Consider the following 25,475-nt stretch of genomic DNA (forward strand, 5'->3'; position numbering starts at 1 on the left):
TCTGATTGGAGAAGGAACATTGAAATCACTGTATTCAATGGTATACGTTCCACCTGGTTTCTGCGTCAAAGGCCAGAAAATGTATCAATATAAAACCAAAATGGTCTCAAAAAGCAACATTTTCTCAATCCCGATTGTAAGCCCAGTTGCATATGCTACTCATACATACAGATGGTAAAATAAATAAAAAGGTGCCAATGCACTTATTTAATCTTTATATCAACGCGTTCGTAGGATACATGAATGTTCCTGCACGAACATACCACAAGACGACAGTATAAGAGGACCATGGTGGACAAAGCATCAATGACGGGAAATATACATTGTTCTCGTCCCAAGACAATGAACACTGGATTGTATTGCCACAATTTGACTATAAGTGTATTTAATTGACTGCATTCTGAAATATATATCGGTCACCAAATGGTGCATTAAGCAATAACCTAAACACCTAAACATATGTAAAATGTCACCTCAATATGCATGAAGCTAATGTGATTCATAGTTGCTGCATACTTAAAGGTCGTTTTTTTCATACAGCCATAGTCACAACATCATTCTCATTAATGAAGCACGTTTTTTAATGAAGAGTGCTTCAGCCGAAGCGCGCCCGAGCGCGCCACAGTCCGTTTGAATGAGAGAGGAGGGCCTCGCGACAGATTTCTTACGTCGTAATGTGTCATTCAGAGCTCGGGCTAGGGCGAGTCTTACTGCAGACTCCGACGCTTTCAGGAGGAACCGAGATGAGCATCACAAGGCTAACAAATAAAGTGCACATTTAGGCCAGCCGTTTCAAAACAGGGATGGAGGCAATAGGTTGCGTGTTTCTTGAAGTAAGTAACCTAGCTTGTTTAATGCGTAGCCTATGTCTTTATCTCTAAAAATGCATTATATCGGTTTTAACTGGATGGGGTTTCAGGCGTGTTGCCTGCTGTTAAACAATCGCTATTCTGTAATGCAAAATAGTTTCTGTTTGCATGACATGACAATCCCATTGTAGCCGTGTTCTTGCTGTATTTGACGGGCTAAGGGTTGCTTATTAAATAACGGGACTGCTGGTCCTTCTGCTGTCAACAACGGATCCAACTGAACGAGCATCATCAGTATAGCAGATTTTATTATGACGCAATCTTTGTTATGGTCGGAACGTCAAAGATAATTACTCGGTCATTGATTCATCACATTCTGTACATTTTAAATTATGTATTTGAATGCGTCCTTACCGATGCATGCTATATGAGTGCATACATAGCTCGAGACATAAACTACAGTCGGTTTGTTACCGCCCGTGTCTGTCGTATTGCATCCGTGTAGGCCTGCAGAAAAGGCAGTGGTGACGCGTGTTTGTATACGGTCGACAATGGCACGGCGTGAACGAAATGCTCTAACACACTCGCTTTTGGCAAAGGCTCTGCTTTGATCTGCTGGATATTTTTAGCGGTTTATCGTAACAATACAGGTGTATCTGTCTGTGTGAGTGAGTGACAGAGACTGATTAACTATTGACACTAAAATCCTCAAATGTTTCCCTGCGGACTAAGCAATAATTGCTGCAACATGATTGAAATCTCCTGGACCAGTAATCTAGGTAATCTAAAACAATTAAATGTAAGAGTTTTCAGCCAATGAGATATTGTGTTTACAGGTTTTACTATGCTTAAATCCTAACAAGAATAGTAAATTATAGACAGTCACCATGCGTAAAAAGTACATTCTCGACTTAAGGGTTATAGGTTTAGGATCAAACTTACAACTTGGGGATGGTTTAAGGTTAGAGAAGTGAATATGACGTTTTTGGAGTTAGGGTTATCTAAAGGGTTAGGTTTAGGGACAATAGGATTTTCAGTAGGAATAACGTTTTGTGTCTTGGTAAAACTTGTGTTTCCAGTGGGAAGCCATTGCTGTAAGTCTGAATAATAACAGCATCTTAGTGAAGTTGAAGGTCTCTTTCCTGTTCATCTCACCCTTCTCTGACATCAGTGAAGGCCACTCCCCCCTACTGTTTGACTGACAGTGGGTGAGAACAGTGTCCATGTTGTCTGGGAAGTAATAGTGTGGCTGTCCTGGGTTTCTTCATCGTGTGTCAGCTTTCCATCTGAAACAGAGTTCCCTAAAGGTGTCCTGTGTCTGTCACGTAGAGCTGTCTCTCAGTAAACAGAAGCAGATTGTACAGGCGACCTTACACAACTGTCTGATAGATCTGTTATCTCTGGTAGATCTGATGACTAATATATCTCTGATGTCTCCCTAATAGATCTGATAGATCTGTTATCTCTGGTAGATCTGATGACTAAGTAGATGTATTTGATTGTTCTAATTGATGTCTGACCTATCTGGTAGATCTCTGATCATTCTAATGGTTCTGACAGATCTCTGATCATTCTAATAGTTCTGGTAGATCTCTGATCATTCTAATGGTTCTGACATATCTCTGATCATTCTAATAGTTCTGGTAGATCTCTGATCATTCTAATGGTTCTGACATATCTCTGATCATTCTAATAGTTCTGATAGATTTCTGATTATTCTAATAGTTCTAATAGATCTCTGATGTCTGATTTGCTCCCTGTGGCGGTGCTTCAGATCCAGAGAGACGGGGTGTTGCCGTCCTCCCACAGCCCACAGATCCCCGGGCTGTGAGGATTACAGCGTGTTAAAGCCCCCATTGACTCACACAGCCCAATGACACCAGAACCTATTAGCAGACTGGGTAATTGCCCTCAGTTTTGTTTTTGTACAAATCCGCAAGCATAGAGCATACCCTGGTAGTGATTGAATGGGTAAACATGTAGCCTCTCTGGGAGGATGAGCCTCTATGTCCGAATGACAGTGAACTGGGCATTCTGGGAGGATGTCTTTATGTCCGAATGACAGTGAACAGCCTCTCTGGGAGGATGAGCCTCTATGTCTGAATGACAGTGAACTGGGCATTCTGGGAGGATGAGTCTTTATGTCCGAATGGCAGTGAACAGCCTCTCTGGGAGGATGAGCCTCTATGTCCGAATGACAGTGGAGAGGGCATTCTGGGAGGACGAGTCTTTATGTCCGAATGTGGCAGTAAATGATTCTCTCTCTGCCTGGGTGTAGTGTGTAGGAGGTGCTTTGATGGAAGCTCCTGATATAAAAATAGATGTTCACATGCAGAAGTTGTCTGGATGGATGCACCAGAGCACCACACCCAGGAGGGTCTTTATAAGTGTATCATACAGAAATAGCAGCAACACACACACACACCAACACACACACACACCAAGACACACATACACACCAAGACACACACACACACACCAAGACACACACACACACACCAAGACACACACACACACACCAAGACACACATACACACCAAGACACACATACACACCAAGACACACATACACACCAAGACACACACACACACACACCAACACACACACACCAACACACACACACACACACCAAGACACACACACACACACCAAGACACACACACACACACCAAGACACACACACACACACCAAGACACACATACACACCAAGACACACATACACACCAAGACACACACACACACCAAGACACACATACACACCAACACACACATACACACCAACACACACACACACACCAAGACACACACACACACCAAGACACACACACACACCAAGACACACACACACACCAACACACACACACACACCAAGACACACATACACACCAAGACACACATACACACCAAGACACACATACACACCAACACACACACACACACCAAGACACACATACACACCAAGACACACATACACACCAACACACACACACACACCAAGACACACATACACACCAAGACACACATACACACCAAGACACACATACACACCAACACACACACACACACCAAGACACACACACACACCAAGACACACATACACACCAACACACACACACACACCAAGACACACACACACACCAACACACACACACACCAAGACACACATACACACCAAGACACACATACACACCAAGACACACATACACACCAAGACACACACACACACACCAAGACACACATACACACCAAGACACACATACACACCAAGACACACATACAGCCACGTGGACAGATAAAGCTCAACCTGCCCCATTTGCTATCCTGGTGCCCTTTCCAGTTGACATGTGCCTGTCCGCCTTGGTGACATGCGTTTCACACACCGACTGGCGTGCGTCCTCCGTCTTTTTTACGTGTCACTCACTCTGATGGGCATGCGTCGTCCAAAGAAAAAAATTACCCTTTTTCAAAACAGGTTCAGCCATAATTTGGGGAAATTTGGTCCCCATTTTTCATACTTACACACACACATACACACATATATACACACACACACACACACACTCACACACTCACACACACACACATATCGCCTGACCATACGTACAATTGTTAATCTTGAGTTCCTTTCTAAATTTTGTCCCAGTTTTGTTCTATAATTCACTTGCACACTGATCTGGAAGCAGGAAGGGTTGGAGGTTAGGGTTGTCAGTGTGTGTGGGTGTGTGTAGAGCACCTGCAAGTGTGTGTGTGTGGGTGTGTGATTGCTCATGTGCCTGCAGGTTTTTGTAAGAGGAAATGTCAAGTGTTTGAGAAAAGCCACAGGAAATGAAAAAGTTGTCGCAGACGGTGAGCTCAGAGATCCTTCAAGTATGATTGGTTCAATTTAGTAAAAACTAAAATTGTTTTCTACTCTTACTCTTGTCTCTGTCTTTCTCAGTTTCTCTCTTTTCTTATCTTATCTTATCTTTTTGTTTATTTCTTGTCTGTTTTTTCTGGTTGCAGTATTAGTACAGACTAGGCCTGTCATATCACTAGGGTACACTGTAAAGCGTGATGGCAAACCAAACCAAGCACCTGCATTTCCATGTTGTATGAGGCTGATACAAGTGACAGCTGCCACCGTATTGGAGATTGGTAGATTCAGTGGAATCATCCATTTTACTCCTGTTTGGTTTGGTTTCTGAGGTGACAGTGAGAGTAAGATCGACAAAGAGACAGATATTTAAATGGAGAACCAGAGTTGTTTTGAAAGTAATTTTATTGCACAGGCCTAAGCACTGTGCCAGGTGAACTATATTGGTTTTAGGGCTTCTGCCCTGATTACAGCAGAGGGTTCAGGTGACAGGGAGACAGAGTGTGACAGTTCCCCGTCCGGAAACCAGGACGAGCTGGTTGAGTGATGGAGTGAATGTCCTGTTTTCATTTTACTGTTTCACAATGAAGATTCAGCACCAACAAGACGACCCACCCCCTCGACATGGAACTCCCAGGTATCACAGCTCGCAAAAACATCCGTAGGTTTGTTAAGATCTGTTCTTGTGGCATTATTTGCTTCTATTGACATTAGAAAAGTGGTAAATATAGAGTAGAGTTAAATTTGGGACACTTTTCTTTTGCGCCGTCACAATTTAAGTGTATTTATTATACAGCAGTTTGCTGCAAATTAAATACTAATACTATTGACATTTTAATACATGAAATCTATTTAAAGGTGTCTCAGTTTCTTGCGCAGGATTTTTGCCTTGGCTGAAGTAGACATCATGGAGGTGTTAAAACACTGAGCAGGGGTGAGAGAACACAACAGTCAGACATATTTATCTAGAAACTGAGTCTTTATACCACTCTGAGTAAACGGGAACTGCCTTTCTCAACTCACTGTGTCCATGAGACGTGTGTGCCTGGTGACTGTCCGTCTGCGATAATCTTTTACAGTTTTTCCCAGCCTTCTTACAAGCATCGATCAGTACTGAAACCACAATAACAAAACTCTTCACCCAGCGTGCATTACCAACATGCATCGTTGCAAAACTGTTAATCCCACCCCCAAAACTCACTAAAACCACCAAAACGCTTCATACATGCTTGTTCCACCAAAACACTGGCAACAATTCTCACTCAGAAACACACACTGTCTCTCATAACACACTGACCTAAAAAACACTAACAACAGGGATCATTACATAAATTACGAAGTTTTATGTTGTAGGTTTTTAAAATAATTTTTCACGTAAATCAGTATTTGATCATAGAATAATAAAAACACCTCACTTTAATTACTTTACTAAAGTATATGGAACAAGAATGAATCACAAATGCAGCATTTTGAAGGAATATCCTTTAATTCTTCTACATCTTTGCATATAGTACATTTAAAAAAACACATTTAACATTATGTGTAAATGTGTAAATACCCTGTTTGGTTATTGAACAGACATCTTACCTGGATATATTGATACCGGAGTTCTTTCACACATTCGCCGTTTCTCTCAAAGGGCACAGTGTACAACACTTCGGTTTTCAGTTGAAACTGCAATCAACTGTGTTTGGATTTAATAAATGTTCATAATTAACATTTTCTAACAAATATCAAGCATTTTCTTTATACTTCAATCTGGTTACTGCAGAAATGCACACCAGTTGCACACCAGTTACAATCCATGTTGACACACACACAGACACACACCAGTCAGCCTATTTTTATCATTTATTTTATAGCCTTTTTATGAGCTAATTGGCCAATACATGTGCCACCTGGCCAAACACCTCAATGGTTAATTGTTACCACCTCAATCAGGAAGGAAGCACTATGAAAAGACCACAGGTGAGCACTTTGGAAGACATTGCAGAGAGAGGAAGAGGAAGAGGGATGATGAGAATGAGAGGGGGAGGAAGAGTGAGAGGTAGGGGTAGAGCTGGCAGAGGAGTTCATGGCCAAAGAAGACAACAACTTTCAAATGAAATCAGTGCAACCTTAGTTGATCATGTCATCAACCATGGGCTGACAATGCGAGAGGCTGGACTTTTGTTTTCTATATATTCTTTCTGCAAATTTTCTTTTTCCAGTTTACTGTTTTATGTGAGCATATTTTTGTTCAGTCCAATGTACATATATCTGCTGTGCATATGTTGCTTTGACTTGTTTGGTGAAAAATAACAAAATACATTTTCAAAATAAATCTGCAAATATTTCTGTGCATGTGAACAATCTGAAGAATTTTCTACAATTTGAAATATTTTAGTATTATGGCAAAGCATGCTAAAGATGAGAGTGCTTTTCATTATGCCCAACAGTGTCTAGTTGGTTAGACAAAAATCTGGTAACATGAATGAAGTGTGTGCCATTTTGTGCAAATGTTTGCAGTTTGGGTGTGTGGTTTTGTGAATTGTGTTAAGTATTTTGATACAGATGTAGTCTGTTCCTTCAATCTCCTTGCTCCCTGCAGATGTAGTCTGTTCCTTCTATCTCCTTGCTCCCTGCAGATGTAGTCTGCTCCTTCTATCTCCTTGCTCCCTGCAGATGTAGTCTGCTCCTTCAATCTCCTTGCTCCCTGCAGATGTAGTCTGTTCCTTCAATCTCCTTGCTCCCTGTAGATGTAGTCTGTTCCTTCAATCTCCTTGCTCCCTGCAGATGTGTGAAAAGTACATCTCCTCTTAACTCAATGTGTTTTACTGCTTTTTATAGATGAGAAAATAGAAATGAGTCATTGCAGGACACAGACAATTAAAGAGTCCCCCCACTCCGACTACTTCATATTTTCTCTCCACCCATATTCACTGGGTCACACCTTGTTCTGGGGCTTGGAGTTTCCTAATCAGACTATTGATCCCCCATTTGTTCAGAGCAGAAGTTTCCCCACGACCGTCTGCTGTTGAATATTTAAATTTGCTGGTAGAAGTCAGAAATTATAAATAATTGAGGATCACCAAGTCTAAGGTGGAATAGCAAGTCATCCCTATTTGTGTTCCATTTAGATAAAATGTACATTTACACTATTTAATACAAAGTAGTTAAAAAATAGTTCTTCTGTTGTCGTTGTAGAACGCTTTTGGGTTCCATTTAGACTCCCCTGTTGAAAGGATTCGGTGTGAAACCAAAAAGGGTCCTAATGGGAACAAAAAAGTTTCTTAAAAGCATTCTCCTGATGTAGCCGAAGAACACTTTTAGATAGAACAGTCCTAGATTGCCCTTTTTTTAAGAGTTAACTGTAAGGCTACATAAAACTACTCCAACATAAAGTCCAATAGTTTGGAGACATTTGTAGCAGTTCCATCTGGCATTTATGTGTGGTAAACCCTCTGTGAATGACCCCACATTAAACCCCACATTAATTCCTCAATACCGTTAGTTTCATGTTCCAGTCATTATACTCTGTTACTTGAGTCACAATACCTGCAGAATTCAGCTGATGGAAAGGCATACTTCAGCAATGATCAGGTGTATGTCCACTGTGTGCTTCTTTAAATCACTCTCTGTGGTGTCTTTCTCCATCTGTATTTCTCCCGCAGTCTTTCTCTCTCTTTGTCTTTCTCTCTCTCTATCTTTCTCTCTCTGTCTTTCTCCCTCTGTCATTCTCCCTCTCTCTCTTTGTCTCTCTCTCTCTGTCTTTCTTTGTCTCTCTCTCTGTCTTTCTTTGTCTCTCTCTCTGTCTTTCTTTGTCTCTCTCTCTCTGTCTTTCTTTGTCTTTCTCTCCCTCTGTCTCCCGCTCACCCTAACTCTCCTTCTCCCTCCCCAGCTCCATAATTTAGATTCCAGAGACTGAGGAGATCAACCTACACACAAGGAGCGTATCTGGACAGGAAGTTTTTCTTACCCCTTCACCCACGAACTTCAGCCCCCTGACCCTTGATCCCTAGCAATGATGTCAGGAAAGGGAAAGGCCAGCCCGCGTCACCGGCCATGGTCAGTGTATCGGGCCAATACCTTTGACCTCTCAGCTGAGATGATGGGTCTTACCCTGGCAGGTAAGAGCCCTGTTACCATAGTTACCGTCGTTAACATACCTTCAGTATATAAGGAGTATTTTCAGAATTTTCTACCCACTGAGTGAAAGCAGGTAAATTAAGCAGCTTGTTATAACAGTATCTCAGTTTCTGTAGTCATAACAATATGTGTTTTTGTAGTTGTTATAACAGTATGTCTGTTTCTGTAGTCATGACAGTATGTGTTTCTGTTGTTATAACAGTATGTGTTTCTGTAGTTGTAATGACAGTATGACTGTTTTTTTGTAGTTGTTATAATAGTATCTATGTGTTTCTGTATTCATAACAGTATGTGTTTCTGTAGTTGTTATAACAGTATCTATGTGTTTCTGTAGTCATAACAGTATGTGTTTGTGTAGTTGTAGTGACAGTATGTCTGTGTTTTTGTAGTTGTTATAACAGTATCTCTGTTTCTGTAGTCATAACAGTATGTATTTCTGTAGTTGTAATGACATTATGTCTGTGTTTTTGTAGTTGCTATAACAGTATCTCTGTGTTTCTGTAGGTAACAGCCAAGACCCAGATGAGCCAGTGTTGGAGTTTAGCCTGGGTAGGTACAGGGTTACTTATGTCAACTTTTCACTGGTTCAATTATTTAATGGTGTATGTAAACATTATCTGGCTTATTCTTGAAGAATATACAGCAACTTAAACAGACTTTATAAAATTAATGCAACTGTCTTTCCTTTCCATAAACCACAATCAAAAACTAGTATGATTCCATCATTGAATGTGAAAGTGGTTTGAATATATTGACAAATCCCCAGATCCTTAACCTGGCAATGACCCATGACCCCGCTCTCTGAAGGTGTCTTGTGGCAGAGGTGGGATGGGATTTTAGAGTCAGGATTGAGATAACAGATTGTGCCGCTAAGCCCACTGTGCTGTTAAACTCCCAGCCTGCAGTGAGCTGGTCACGCCGTCACTGGATCGCAAGCCAACCAGCTTTGTGGCGGTCAGCTGCACCACTCCTCCTCAGGCCTTCTGGACCAAACACGCTCAGACAGAGATCATAGAGGTTGGACCCCAAACCACGTTGATCTAACCAGAACACAACCATTCATCTCTACCACACCACGTTGATCTAACCAGAACACAACCATTCATCTCTACCACACCACGTTGATCTAACCAGAACACAACCATTCATCTATACCACACCACGTTGATCTAACCAGAACACAACCATTCATCTCTACCAAACCACGTTGATCTAACCAGAACACAACCATTCATCTCTACCACACCACGTTGATCTAACCAGAACACAACCATTCATCTCTACCAAACCACGTTGATCTAACCAGAACACAACCATTAATCTCTACCAAACCACGTTGAAATAACCAGAACACAGCCATTCATCTCTACCACACCACGTTGATCTAACCTCAACAAAACCATTCATCTCTACCACACCACGTTGAAATAACCAGAACACAACCATTCATCTCTACCACACCACGTTGATCTAACCTCAACACAACCATTCATCTCTACCACACCACCTTGATCTAACCTCAACACAACCATTCATCTCTACCACACCACGTTGATTTAACCAGAACACAACCATTCATCTCTACCACACCACGTTGATCTAACCTCAACACAACCATTAATCTCTACCAAACCACGTTGAAATAACCAGAACACAACCATTCATCTCTACCACACCACGTTGATCTAACCTCAACAAAACCATTAATCTCTACCACACCACGTTGATCTAACCAGAACACAACTATTCATCTCTACCACACCACGTTGATCTAACCTCAACACAACCATTCATCTCTACCACACCACGTTGATTTAACCTCAACATAACCATTCATCTCTACCACACCACGTTGATCTAACCAGAACACAACCATTCATCTCTACCAAGCCACGTTGATCTAACCAGAACACAACCATTCATCTCTACCACACCACATTGATCTAACCTCAACACAACCATTTATCTCTACCACACCACGTTGATCTAACCTCAACACAACCATTCATCTATACCACACCACGTTGATCTAACCTCAACACAACCATTCATCTCCACCACACCACGTTGATTTAACCATGACAGAACTCCTGTGCTCCATGTTAAAAATATCACTGTTTCTGTGATAGCCTTTCTTACTCTCCCTTTCCCCTCTCTCTTTCCTCTCTCTCTTTCCCCTCTCTCTTTCCCCTCTCTCTTTCCCCTCTCTCTTTCCTCTCTCTCCCCACAGGGTACCAGTAATCCCATCTTTCTCAGCAGCATAGCGTTCTTCCAGGACTCTCTGGTTACTCAGCAGACTCAGGTCAAGCTGTCAGTGTACGATGTGAAAGACCGCTCCCAGGGCACGGTAAAATAAGTCCCCAAAACACCCCACTACCCCACCACACACACACCTGCACCCAAAACACCCCACTACCCCACCACAGACACCTGCACCCAAAACACCCCACTAACCCACCACACACACACCTGCACCCAAAACACCCCACTACCCCACCACAGACACCTGCACCCAAAACACCCCACTAACCCACCACACACACCTGCACCCAAAACACCCCACTACCCCACCACACACACACCTGCACCCAAAACACCCCACTACCCCACCACAGACACCTGCACCCAAAACACCCCACTACCCCACCACACACCTGCACCCAAAACACCCCACTACCCCACCACACACACCTGCACCCAAAACACCCCACTACCCCACCACACACACCTGCACCCAAAACACCCCACTACCCCACCACAGACACCTGCACCCAAAACACCCCACTAACCCACACACACACCTGCACCCAAAACACCCCACTACCCCACCACACACACCTGCACCCAAAACACCCCACTGCCCCACCACACACACCACACACACCTGCACCCAAAACACCACACTAACCCACCACACACACCTGCACCCAAAACACCCCACTACCCCACCACACACACCTGCACCCAAAACACCCCACTACCCCACCACACACACCTGCACCCAAAACACCCCACTACCCCACCACACACACCTGCACCCAAAACACCCCACTACCCCACCACACACACCTGCACCCAAAACACCCCACCACACACACCTGCACCCAAAACACCCCACTACCCCACCACACACACCTGCACCCAAAACACCCCACTACCCCACCACACACACCTGCACCCAAAACACCCCACTACCCCACCACACACACCTGCACCCAAAACACCCCACTACCCCACCACACACACCTGCACCCAAAAACCTGACTTTCCCATATTTAAATCAGGGCAAAAAAGATAAAATAAGTGATAACAAGTTTGGTGTTTAGTTGTAATTATTCTTTTTTTAGTCGGTTTGTGGGCCCTTTGTGGTACTTTAGTGGGAGTGTAAACAATTACAGTAATTAGCTTAATAAATTATTAATTTCAACATGCAAATAAATGTAACTATAAATAAATAAATAATAATATGATCCAAACACCTGGTCTGTAGATGTACCTGCTGGGGTCAGCCATGTTCCCTGTGAAGGAACTGCTGCAAGACAAACATCACCGATTACACCTGACTCTCAGGTAACACACACACGCACACAAACGTGAGCACACTGAATCAACTTTTGGATCGTTATACTGTAATAATTGTGTTGTACAGATATGCATTAGAGCTTGATGCTTGGTCTGTTTCCAGGTCGGCGGAGGGGGAGAGAATGGGAAACATCACCATAATCGCCTGGCAGATAGAGGAAAGACGAGAGCAGAGAGCCCCTGTCACCCGGCAGGACACCGTCAATGGCAGAGTGAGTGATCTGGATCTGGTCTGGATCTGGTCTGGATCTGGTCTGGGTCTGGTCTGGGTCTGATCAGGGTTTGTTCTGGATCTCATCTGGATCTGAATCTGGTCTGGGTCTGGTCTGGGTCTGGTCTGGATAGGGTCTGGGTCTGGATCTGTTCTGGGTCTGGATCTGGTCTGGATCTGGTCTGACTGAGAAAAGAGATCACAAGGTCTAAACCAGACACTTTGTCTAATAATAGTAACTCATATGATCTAATTAATTTGACGCTTAATTTTACTCAGTTGCCTAATCTGTCAAATATGAGTTACTTTTGTCCACTGATTGTAAGGTGTCATCACAAGGATAACCAGGAAGAATCACAAAGGTGATATTATTTCCTATGTTTATTTCAGATGGTGCTTCCAGTAGATGAGAGCCTGACTCAGTCTGTGAACATCAGGGCCAAGTCTGCCTCTTTGTGCAAAGATACACTGCTGAAGGCTGGTGAGTCTGTGTTTCAGACTCTGTTTTGTCTCTGTTTCAGTCCGTGTTCCAGCCTCTGTTTCAGTCCGTGTTCCAGCCTCTGTTTCAGTCTGTGTTCCAGCCTCTGTTTCAGTCTGTGTTCCTGTCTCTGTTTCAGTCTGTGTTCCAGCCTCTGTTTCAGTCTGTGTTCCAGCCTCTGTTTCAGTCTGTGTTCCTGTCTCTGTTTCAGTCTGCGTTCCAGCCTCTGTTTCAGTCTGCGTTCCAGCCTCTGTTTCAGTCTGTGTTCCAGCCTCTGTTTCAGTCTGTGTTCCTGTCTCTGTTTCAGTCTGTGTTCCAGCCTCTGTTTCAGTCCGTGTTCCAGCCTCTGTTTCAGTCTGTGTTCCAGCCTCTGTTTCAGTCTGTGTTCCAGCCTCTGTTTCAGTCTGTGTTCCTGTCTCTGTTTCAGTCTGTGTTCCAGCCTCTGTTTCAGTCCGTGTTCCAGCCTCTGTTTCAGTCCGTGTTCCAGCCTCTGTTTCAGTCTGTGTTCCTGTCTCTGTTTCAGTCCGTGTTCCAGCCTCTGTTTCAGTCCACGTTCCAGCCTCTGTTTCTCTCTGTGTTTCAGTGTACATAATAAATTAATTATGATTGACACACTAACTTGTGTCAATCATTTCTGTGTTTATATTTTGTGTCATTAAGGATATTTTGACTAGTGTCTTGTGTTATTAACTATATATTGAGGAGTGAATTATGTTAAGGATATACTATCTAGTGTATTGTGTTATAAATGATATATTGACAATTGTTTTGTGTTATTAATGATATATTGACCAGTGCGTTGTGTTATTAATGATATATTGACCAGTGCGTTGTGTTATTAATGATATATTGGCTAGTGGTTTGTGTTATTAAAGACATAGTGTTTGTTTTGGTGACAGTGTGTGGGGGCACTATGTCCCGGATGTACCGATTTCCCACCACGGATGGGAACCACCTGCGCATCCTGGAACAGATGGCTGAGAGTGTCTTGTCTCTTCACATTCCACGGCAGTTTGTCAAGCTGTTGCTGGAAGAGGACGCTGTCAGGTAACACTTAGCTTCACCTGTGTGTGTGTGTTTGTGTGTCTAGCCATGTGTTTGTTTCGTCTGCCTGCATGGGTATGTACCACTGACTGTGTGTGTGTGTGTGTGTGTGTGTGTGTGTGTGTGCGTGCGTGTGCGTGTAGGGTGTGTGAGCTGGAAGAGTTGGGGGAGTTGTCTCCATGTTGGGAGAACCTAAGGAGAGAGATCATTACTCAGTACCAGACCATCATCCTCACCTACCAGGACACAATCGGCGACCTGCACGAATATAAAGGTGAGCATCTCAGCCTTCAAACAACCTCGGAACAACATACCAGGCAACCCAATCATTCTGTTAACTTGCAGAAAAACATTTGAAAACCATTGTTGTCAGTACTGTTAGTATCACAGGTTAACAATTCGTAATAATGTTTTTGGAACATTTAGATTTTGGATGCCTTTAACAAGAGACAATGACCAATTATAAACATTTAGTCAAAGTATTTTATCTATCAAATGCCTGAATAACACAGCGTCATTCTGAACAATGACATTCTTGCGACATGGCACAAGACATCTACGCAGTAGGAATTAAGAAAGCAAAAAGAAAAATGTATAGAGTAACATGACCACGTATAAACATATATAGAGTAACATGACCACGTATAAACATATATAGAGTTACATGACCACGTATAAACATATATAGAGTAACATGACCACGTATAAACATATATAGAGTAACATGACCACGTATAAACATATATAGAGTAACATGACCACGTATAAACATATATAGAGTAACATGACCACGTATAAACATATATAGAGTAACATGACCACGTATAAACATATATAGAGTAACATGACCACGTATAAACATATATAGAGTAACATGACCACGTATAAACATATATAGAGTTACATGACCACGTATCAACATATATAGAGTAACATGACCATGTATAAACATATATAGACCACGTATAATCATATATAGAGTTGCATGACCACCTATAAACATATATAGAGTTACATGACCACGTATAAACATATGTAGAGTTACATGACCACATATAAACATAAATAGAGTAACATGACCACGTATAAACATATATAGAGTAACATGACCACGTATAAACATATATAGAGTAACATGACCACGTATAAACATATATAGAGTAACATGACCACGTATAAACATATATAGAGTAACATGACCACGTATCAACATATATAGAGTAACATGACCATGTATAAACATATATAGAGTAACATGACCACGTATAATCATATATAGAGTTGCATGACCACCTATAAACATATATAGAGTAACATGACCACGTATAAACATATATAGAGTAACATGACCACGTATAAACATATATAGAATAACATGACCACGTATAAACATATATAGAGTAACATGACCACGTATAAACATATATAGAGTAACATGACCACGTATAAACATATGTAGAGTTACATGACCACATATAAACATAAATAGAGTAACATGACCACGTATAAACATAAATAGAGTAACATGACCACGTATAAACATATATAGAGTAACATGACCACGTATAAACATATATAGAGTAACATGACCACGTATAAACATATATAGAGTTACATGACCACGTATCAACATATATAGAGTAACATGACCATGTATAAACATATATAGACCACGTATAATCATATATAGAGTTGCATGACCACCTATAAACATATATAGAGTTACATGACCACGTATAAACATATGTAGAGTTACATGACCACATATAAACATAAATAGAGTAACATGACCACGTATAAACATATATAGAGTAACATGACCACGTATAAACATATATAGAGTAACATGACCATGTATCAACATATATAGAGTAACATGACCACGTATAAACATATATAGAGTAACATGACCACGTATAAACATATATAGAGTAACATGACCACGTATAAACATATATAGAGTTACATGACCACGTATCAACATATATAGAGTAACATGACCATGTATAAACATATATAGACCACGTATAATCATATATAGAGTTGCATGACCACCTATAAACATATATAGAGTTACATGACCACGTATAAACATATGTAGAGTTACATGACCACATATAAACATAAATAGAGTAACATGACCACGTATAAACATATATAGAGTAACATGACCACGTATAAACATATATAGAGTTACATGACCACGTATCAACATATATAGAGTAACATGACCATGTATAAACATATATAGAGTAACATGACCACGTATAATCATATATTGAGTTGCATGACCACCTATAAACATATATAGAGTTGCATGACCACGTATAAACATATATAGAGTAACATGACCATGTATAAACATATATAGAATAACATGACCACGTATAAACATATATAGAGTTACATGACCAAGTATAAACATATATAGAGTAACATGACCACGTATAAACATATATAGAGTAACATGACCAAGTATAAACATATATAGAGTAACATGAAAGGCAGGAGAATGATCATCATGGTAACACTTCCATCCTACTCCTCTCCCAGGTCCCTCCTTTAAGTCAAGTACCCTGAAAGCTGACAAGAAGCTTGAGTTCCTCCCTACTAACATGCATGTTCAGAGGATGAGAGTACAGGGGCAGTCTGGCTATGGTAAGACCCACCATGGCCTTTATCTCCACACTGATATCCCCCTAGCTCACTGATATCCTGCTAGCTCACTGATATCCCCTTAGCTCACTGATATCCCCTTAGCTCACTGATATCCCCCTAGCTCACTGATATCCCCCTAGCTCACTGATATCCCGCTAGCTCACTGATATCCTGCTAGCTCACTGATATCCCCTTAGCTCACTGATATCCCCTTAGCTCACTGATATCCCCCTAGCTCACTGATATCCCCCTAGCTCACTGACATCCCCCTAGCTCACTGACATCCCCCTAGCTCACTGATATCCCGCTAGCTCACTGATATCCCGCTAGCTCACTGATATCCCGCTAGCTCACTGATATCCCCCTAGCTCACTGACATCCCCCTAGCTCACTGATACCCCGCTAGCTCACTGATATCCTGCTAGCTCACTGATATCCCCTTAGCTCACTGATATCCCCTTAGCTCACTGATATCCCCTTAGCTCACTGATATCCCCCTAGCTCACTGACATCCCCCTAGCTCACTGACATCCCCCTAGCTCACTGACATCCCCCTAGCTCACTGACATCCCCCTAGCTCACTGATATCCCGCTAGCTCACTGATATCCCGCTAGCTCACTGATATTCCGCTAGCTCACTGATATCCCCCTAGCTCACTGACATCCCCCTAGCTCACTGATATCCCCCAAGCTCACTGATATCCCCCAAGCTCACTGATATCCCCTTAGCTCACTGATATCCCCTTAGCTCACTGATATCCCCCTAGCTCACTGATATCCCCCTAGCTCACTGACATCCCCCTAGCTCACTGACATCCCCCTAGCTCACTGATATCCCCCTAGCTCACTGATATCCCCCTAGCTCACTGACATTCCCCTAGCTCACTGATATCCCCCTAGCTCACTGATATCCCCCTAGCTCACTGACATCCCCCTAGCTCACTGATATCCCCCAAGCTCACTGATATCCCGCTAGCTCACTGATATCCCGCTAGCTCACTGATATCCTGCTAGCTCACTGATATCCTGCTAGCTCACTGATATCCCCTTAGCTCACTGATATCCCCTTAGCTCACTGATATCCCGCTAGCTCACTGATATCCCCCTAGCTCACTGACATCCCCCTAGCTCACTGATATCCCCCTAGCTCACTGACATCCCCCTAGCTCACTGATATCCCCCTAGCTCACTGACATTCCCCTAGCTCACTGATATCCCCCTAGCTCACTGACATCCCCCTAGCTCACTGATATCCCCCAAGCTCACTGATATCCCCCTAGCTCACTGACATCCCCCTAGCTCAATGATATCCCCCAAGCTCACTGATATCGCCCTAGCTCACTGACATCCTCTCTAGTTGTTATTGTTTATCCGTCTGAAAGGGCTCTCTTTCAAATCCACCCCCTTCTCTCTCACCTCCCTCCTCTTCTCCTCTCCCTCCCCCAGACAGAACCTATGATGTGGTGACTCTCGGTGCTCCGGCAGCCCACCACCAGGGCTTCAAGCACTGTGGCCTCAGGAAGCTCCTCCACAAGTTAGAGGAGGCCAGGAAACTGTGAGTAGAGAGAGACCAGATAGAGGAGGCCAGGAAACAGTGAGTAGAGAGAGACCAGATAGAGGAGGCCAGGAAACAGTGATTAGAGAGAGACCAGATAGAGGAGGCCAGGAAATTGTGAGTAGAGAGAGAGTCCAGATAGAGGAGGCCAGGAAACAGTGAGTAGAGAGAGACCAGATAGAGGAGGCCAGGAAACAGTGAGGAGAGAGACCAGTTAGAGGAGACCAGGAAACAGTGAGGAGAGAGACCAGTTAGGGTCATTCATTTACAACTGTTGATTTAAACTGTGTTCTTTTACCTGCTTTCCGATCAGCTCATATGAGGAGGAATGGTGAGCCTCTTCACCTTCTCTGTTTTGCTCGCAGTGTGTGGATGTTTGTTTGTACAGTTGTTTTAAATCTGCATTTGGTCTCTCCCACACACACACACACACACACACTAACACACAAACATCTTTCAGCAGTGCTGGATCTGGTTCTAAGCCAGTGGCGTACCTTCCTCAAGACGTGGTGAGGGCGAAGGAGCTGATTGGTCAAATCAACACGTTGAAGACTCAGGTGTGTTACTACGCTGAGCGACTGTCCCGGGCGGCCAAGGAGCGCTCAGCCAACGCTCTGGAGAGAACCCTCGCCATCCTGTCTGAGAAGGTACAAGGGAGAGAATGGGGGGAGTCAGGGGGGAGACAGGAAGGGGGGAGACAGGAAGGGGGGAGACAGGAAGCAAGAAGAGGTGTCTTCATCTGTGCTGCATACAAGCAATGTAATTCACTGTTCTATATCCCTTGACTCCCCCTTTCTCTCCCCCTTCTCCCTCTCCTCTCTCTGCCCCTCCCCCTTCTCCCTCTCCTCTCTCTGCCCCTCCCCCTTCTCCTCTCTATGCCCCTCCCCCTTCTCTCTCTGCCCCTCCCCCTTCTCCCTCTCCTCTCTCTGCCCCTCCCCCCTCTCCCTCTCCTCTCTCTGCCCCTCCCCCTTCTCCCTCTCCTCTCTCTGCACCTCCCTCCAGACTCGTCAGTTAGTGACAGTATGTGACTCCAAGCTGTTGTCTTCTGCCATCCTGGCCCTTTCCTCCGCCCGACCAGAGTACATCGCCCAGAAGGGTACTCCCTCCCCGTCTTCCCTCACCCCCTCTCCATCCCGATCCCCCTCTCGTCACTCCACCTCCCCCTTGCGCCAGTCCACCTCCCCCTCACATCCCTCCATTTCCCCTCGCCATTCAGCGTACCTGGAGGGAGAGGGCGTGAGGGGAAAGCGCTCTTCCCTACATGCAGACTGGCATGAGGAGGACTGGGTAAGGAAACTGTTTTTAAAACTACCAGACAAATGTTGTTACAGTTTTATGCTATCTGTAAAATAATATATTTCCCCTCGCATTCATCTTTTCCGTCCCTCTTATTATATTTCTGTGACTGACTCTCTTTATCTTCTCTGTTAACCAAACACATTTCTCTCTCTCCATCTCCCGCTATTCCTGTCTCTCTGCATTCATCTCTCTCTGTTTTCTCTCTTTATTTCTCTCTTTATATCCCTCTCTATTCTCTCTCTCTTTCCTTCTCTCATGATCCCCCTAACTCTCTGCCATTCTTTCTCTTCCACTCTCTCTCCAATGTGTCCAGGAGAAGGTGTGGTTGAATGTGGAGAAGAGTTTGGAGTGTGTGGTCCAGAGGGTGGACAGGCTACTGGCCAAGGAGAGGCTGCAGAGCGACAGCAGCAGTGAGGACGTGTTCCTGGACTCTCAGCAGCAGACCAACTCCTCCACTAATAAAGGTACTCAACACGTTGTTGTCTACGACATTAGGCAGGATGTTGAAATACTGGACTAGCAATGCAAGCACATCCTTATTGTCTGACTGATGGATGAGTTGTGACGCAGTAGGTAATTGGTTGATTAAATGGTTAATTGATTGATTGATTGATTGATTGATTGAGTGAGTGAATGCATGTCAATCCCGTGAGGTGCCAGTGGAAATAGGGAAGTCTTCTGGATCCATCCCGGATCGACATCTTCATCACCTCTCCCTCCATCAACATCTTCATCACTTCTTCCTCCATCGACATCTTCATCCTCATTGTCCTCATTCTCTCATCTGACCGCCACATGTCAATCAAACCGTGAAAAAGGACAGAGCTGTAGGTTCACGCCCACAGACACGTTCACTAAACTAACATGTAGATGTAGTGTTGATCCAATGTTTCACAATCTGCAAAAAAGATTCCACAGAGATCCCTCTTCATCTTTAAAGACCGGCTGTATCTTTAACGTTAATATTAATATTGTAATTTCCTCTTTCCTCCAGACCGCAGCTCAGAGGTGGAAAAAGAAAGACCCTCCCCAGGTAAATGTGTGTGATTCCATGTCTATGTCCCCACAAAAAATTGGTTCCTGTAGAAATTATTAGCTGGTCCAGGCTAGGGAAAATATGATGAGAAGTTAGGTTTAGGGATGAATGTACAATTGAGCATAGTGTTAGTTAGTACTGTGAGGTTAAGCAATACCGATAAGTTCAGGCATGAAAATGAGGTTAAGGTTACGGTTAAGGTTACGGTTAAGGTTACGGTTAAGGTTAGGGTAGGGGTTAGGTTTAAGGCAAGGGAACATGGATTTCCAGGATATGCATAGGTATCAGGTCCCAACAGAACAGGAAAGGCATGCACCAGTCTAGGTATAGTCTTTAACCTCTGACCTCTCCATGGCAGGTGAATGGAGCGAGGCGCTGTACCCCCTGCTCACAACGCTGACCGAGTGTGTGACTCTGATGAGTGACAAGGCCAAGAAGTCCATGGTGTTTCTCCTGATGCAGGACAGTGCTCCCACCATCGCCATGAGCCTCGCTCTGCAGTACAGGAGAGACGTGGTCTTCTGCCAGACCGTGGGTTCACTCAGGCACACACACACACACTCACACACACACACAGATTATTCATGCATCACCCTTAAACACACACGCTACAACATGCAGTGTGTTTTATTGATGATTATTCTGTATTAACAGTATTCATTCAGTGTGTTTTAATTCTGGTTTTGTGTGTGGTTTTAATTCTGGTTTTGTGTGTGGTTTTAATTCTGGTTTTGTGTGTGGTTTTAATTCTGGTTTTGTGTGTGGTTTTAATTCTGGTTTTGTGTGTGGTTTTAATTCTGGTTTTGCGTCTGGTTTTAATTCTGGTTTTGTGTGTGGTTTTAATTCTGGTTTTGGGTCTGGTTTTAATTCTGGTTTTGTGTGTGGTTTTAATTCTGGTTTTGTGTCTGGTTTTAATTCTGGTTTTGTGTCTGGTTTTCTCTGTCCAGCTGTCAGCTCTGATCTGTGGCTTCATCCTGAAGCTGAGGAACTGTCTCTGTGACGACGGCTTCCTCCGACAGCTTCACACCATCGGCCTGTTGGTCCAGTACGAGGGCCTGCTCAGTACCTACGGTAAATTCCTGCCTGCGCGTGTGTGTGTCTGTGTGTCTGTGTGTGTCTGTGTGTCTGTGTGTGTCTGTGTGTGTGTGTCTGTGTGTGTGTGTCTGTGTTTCTGTGTGTCTGTGTGTGTGTGTCTGTGTGTGTCTGAAACTACACATCCATTCAAAGGTACTAGACATGTGTGGTACAGCACTTACCGAAAATAGAATGGAGTAGAAGAGTGTTGTTGTTATTCCTAGAACCATCAGGTGTTTGGTTTTGGTCGTCTGTCATGTGGTTTTTCTTTACATAGGAGCGTCGACCAATGACCAGATGGGTTTCAAACCCAGTTACCCTGTCTGATTTTAGGATGTAATAATATGAGCACTGAAACCACAGTGACCCTTTACTCTCCTCAACCTTAAAGGGGAGGAGCTAGCCATGTTGGAGGACATGAGTGTGGGGGTTACGGACCTGCGGAACGTCACCTTTAAGGTCACCCAGGCAACCTCTGCCTTCGGCCCGGACATGCTGCCTGTCATCACCGGGAATCGGGACGGCTTCAACGTCCGGGTTCCGTTACCGGCGGCGATGTTTGACGCGTTGCCGCGGGAGATCCAGAATGGCATGCTGTTGAGAGTGCAGCCAGTTCTCTTCAATGTGGGAATCAACGAACAGCAGACACTGGCCGAGAAGTGAGGAGAAGGGATGGAGGAGAGGGGATGGAGGAGAGGGGAGGGGAGGCGTTGGACACCAGCACAAGAAACAGAATTGTAAAGGGGATGTTGGGAGGTGTGTTACCATGGCAACAGCAGGCAGCTGGCCTTATGCAGTGATGTCATTCGAATTATGACGGTTAATTCCAATCACCAGCTGCTGGTTACTGGGAACCATTAGATATAGATTGTCAGTACAGACTGGAAAATGGAACATGAATAAGAAATGCTGTGGTAATTCCTGCTTAAACTCAACAGTGCCAATAATGGAAGTCTCTAAAGACTAAGAAATGCTGAGGTGTTGTCCTAATAAGCAATACTAGGCCCCCTGAACAGAAATGTTATCTGTCTGTCTGTCTGACCCATGTGTATGTGTGTCTACAGATTTGGAGACACATCTCTTCAGGAGGTGATCAACATGGAGAACATGGCTCGTCTCAGCTCCTACTACGACCAGTTCAAAGAGGTCCTACCTGAAGACTGTGAGTCGCACACCTTCATATTAAACATCCTTCCTAAGTGATTAGCAACCTGCTCCCCAACATGTACGTCAGGGTAATGACATCATCCTCCCCTCCTTTCCTCCTCGCTTTCTCTCCTCTCCAGTCCTCCCTCGTTCCCGTAGTCACACCAGCGTTCCTGAGCTGCTGAAGATGTTGGGGCAGAACATCCATGCCAAGAAGACCAAGAACGTGGAGATCCTGTGGCAGGCAGCGGAGGTAGGAACGTCTCTCCTTTTCTCCCTGCCCCCCTCTTCCTGTCTTGCATCCTTTTTTATCTCTCCTCCGCTCCTCTCCTCCGCTCCTCACCCCTGGTCCTCTCCTCCACTCCTCTCCTCCGCTCCTCACCTCCGTTCCTCTCCTCCGCTCCTCTCCTCCGCTCATCACCTCAGGTCCTCACCTCCATTCCTCTCCTCAGGTCCTCTCCTCCGCTCCTCACCTCCATTCCTCTCCTCCGCTCCTCTCCTCAGGTCCTCTCCTCAGGTCCTCTCCTCAGGTCCTCTCCTCATGTCCTCACCTCCGCTCCTCACCTCCGCTCCTCACCTCCACTCCTCTCGTATTTGCGTCTCTGTCCACAGGCATGTAGGCGTCTGAACGGTGTGCGTTTCACCAGCTGTAAGAGTGCCAAGGACCGCACGGCCATGTCCCTGACCCTGGAGCAGTGCCTGGTACTCCAGCAGGAGCATGCCCTCGCCCCACAGGTCTTCTACCAGGCCCTCGACTGCATGCGCAGGTGAGCTGCCCGCACAACTGCCTGAAGAGAAACGACTGACACTGTAGCATTTGGCATGTAGAACGCGAGGGAAGGAAGACGTGTGTCAACGTTTGTATCAAATTGATTTTATATCCTCACCTTTTCCTCCTCTTCTCCGTTAGCGAGGGCTGCCGACGGGAGAACACCATGAAGAATGTGGGATGTCGTAAATACGCCTTCAACTCCCTGCAGCTGAGGGCATTTCCCAAACAGTACCGCCCACCTGAGGGCACCTATGGGAAAGTAGAAACCTGATTGGACAGACCAGTTGCCCATCTATCCAAGTAGCCAATAGAAGGGGAAAGGGAATAAACGTTAACCATAACAAAGTAAAAATAACATCACAAACGCAACCCCTCCCTAACGTAGCGCTGATTCACAGTTGATGATGTCATGTTATCAGTGGTAGATTGTTTGATAGCAGTTCCCTCTACCGGCGTAATGTCACGAGAACCACAGCAACAGACACAGCAGCACACACAGCAACAGACACAGCAACAACCACAGCAACAGACAGCAACAGACACAGCAACAACCACATCAACAGACACAGCAACACACACATCAACAGACACAGCAACACACACAGCAACACACACATCAACAGACACATCAACAGACACAGCAACACACACATCAACACACACATCAACACACACAGCTACACACACATCAACAAACACAGCAACAGACACAGCAACACACACAGCAACACACACAGCAACACACACAGCAACAGACAGCTTTTCAAATCCAGTGATACTGATTGTGTTAGACCTCAGTTCTTGAGCATCACTCGATTTAGATTTATTTAGAAAAACTTTTTTTTTTTAATTTCTTGTGGTCAAAGGGGGAAATTGTAAGTTAAATTCAAGAGAACTAAAGCTCTTGATCTGTGCAGCGCATCAGGCTCTGGTTCACACATGCCACAGCTAGAACAAACACAGCAATCTGACATACACACACTGATATCAGCTGTCTGACAGAGATACACACACTGATATCAGCTGTCTGACAGAGATACATACACTGATATCAGCTGTCTGACAGAGATACACACACTGATATTAGCTGTCTGACAGAGATACACACACTGATATCAGCTGTCTGACAGAGATACACACACTGATATCAGCGGATGACAGAGATACACACACTGATATCGGCTGTCTGACAGAGATACACACACTGATATCAGCTGTCTGACAGAGATACACACACTGATATCAGCGTTTAAAGACTATCCCATTTAATGTGATTTTGTTGTCCCGGTTGTGTGATGACACTGCACATGATTACTGCTGAGGGTGTCAGGACACACACACACACACACACACGCATGTAACACACACCTTTATGTAACGCACACCTTCATGTAATACACACGTACATGTCTGAGATAGGACAGTTATAAACACCAGATAGTTATTAATATGGATTATTAAAACACTGGATTTCTGTCTTCTGATAGGCGGAGACAGTTACAGGGGTCAAGGGTCACATTAAACTAATATTTTGTTTTGAGTGCATGGTACCACACTCCACTGAATCAGATGCATGGAGTGGTTACACACAAACACACTTGACACCCACACACAGCAGAATGCAAAAATACAACACAATTTGTTTCTATGCCTGTGTGTGTATATTTGATTCAGCTGAAAAAGGAACATGGTATTCCAAATCTTACCTGGTTGTTTCATGAAGTTCATATTCATGTCCTGGCAATCCAGAATTTTAATCAATCTATAAACGCAACACAAATAGGTACTAAGAGAACGGAGCCTCCTCACATATCTGCAGCTATTCTCTG

The 25,475-nt window shown here is 44.0% G+C and overlaps 1 protein-coding gene across 4 annotated transcripts; it reads left to right on the forward strand.

Annotated features, from left to right (window-relative positions):
• Window positions 1-569: 569 nt before the first annotated feature.
• Window positions 570-24,196, forward strand: inpp4aa (inositol polyphosphate-4-phosphatase type I Aa). Of its 4 annotated transcripts, none has more exons than XM_029125807.2 (25): window positions 570-833; window positions 8,544-8,772; window positions 9,296-9,340; window positions 9,690-9,808; window positions 11,022-11,138; window positions 12,282-12,361; window positions 12,477-12,585; window positions 12,975-13,065; window positions 13,962-14,109; window positions 14,250-14,380; window positions 16,660-16,764; window positions 18,211-18,319; window positions 18,633-18,650; window positions 18,780-18,966; window positions 19,322-19,606; window positions 19,932-20,082; window positions 20,272-20,445; window positions 20,613-20,651; window positions 21,013-21,185; window positions 21,602-21,725; window positions 22,120-22,387; window positions 22,793-22,890; window positions 23,015-23,127; window positions 23,487-23,641; window positions 23,785-24,196. In XM_029125807.2, the coding sequence occupies exons 2-25, from the start codon at window positions 8,667-8,669 to the stop codon at window positions 23,915-23,917; spliced, it is 3,078 nt and encodes a 1,025-aa protein (XP_028981640.2). In that variant the 5' UTR covers window positions 570-833; window positions 8,544-8,666; the 3' UTR covers window positions 23,918-24,196. The 4 variants fall into 4 exon arrangements, with proteins under 4 accessions (XP_028981640.2, XP_028981641.2, XP_028981642.2 ...); XM_029125808.2 differs by having other exon boundaries at window positions 18,783-18,966; XM_029125809.2 differs by lacking the exon at window positions 18,633-18,650 and having other exon boundaries at window positions 571-833; window positions 18,783-18,966.
• The last annotated feature ends 1,279 nt before the right edge of the window (window positions 24,197-25,475 follow it).

Source organism: Esox lucius, chromosome 16 (genome assembly GCF_011004845.1).
Source record: "Esox lucius isolate fEsoLuc1 chromosome 16, fEsoLuc1.pri, whole genome shotgun sequence".
Taxonomy (NCBI): domain Eukaryota; kingdom Metazoa; phylum Chordata; class Actinopteri; order Esociformes; family Esocidae; genus Esox; species Esox lucius.

What these genes read in the sequence shown, in the direction of transcription:
- inpp4aa (XM_029125807.2), top strand. Translation starts at nt 8,667, where the DNA reads ATGATGTCAGGAAAGGGAAAGGCCAGCCCGCGTCACCGGCCATGGTCA. An exon ending in ACAGGGGCAGTCTGGCTATG is followed by an intron (nt 16,765 to 18,210) that starts GTAAGACCCACC and finishes TCCCTCCCCCAG; the next exon opens with ACAGAACCTATGATGTGGTG. An exon ending in GGGCCTGCTCAGTACCTACG is followed by an intron (nt 21,726 to 22,119) that starts GTAAATTCCTGC and finishes TCAACCTTAAAG; the next exon opens with GGGAGGAGCTAGCCATGTTG.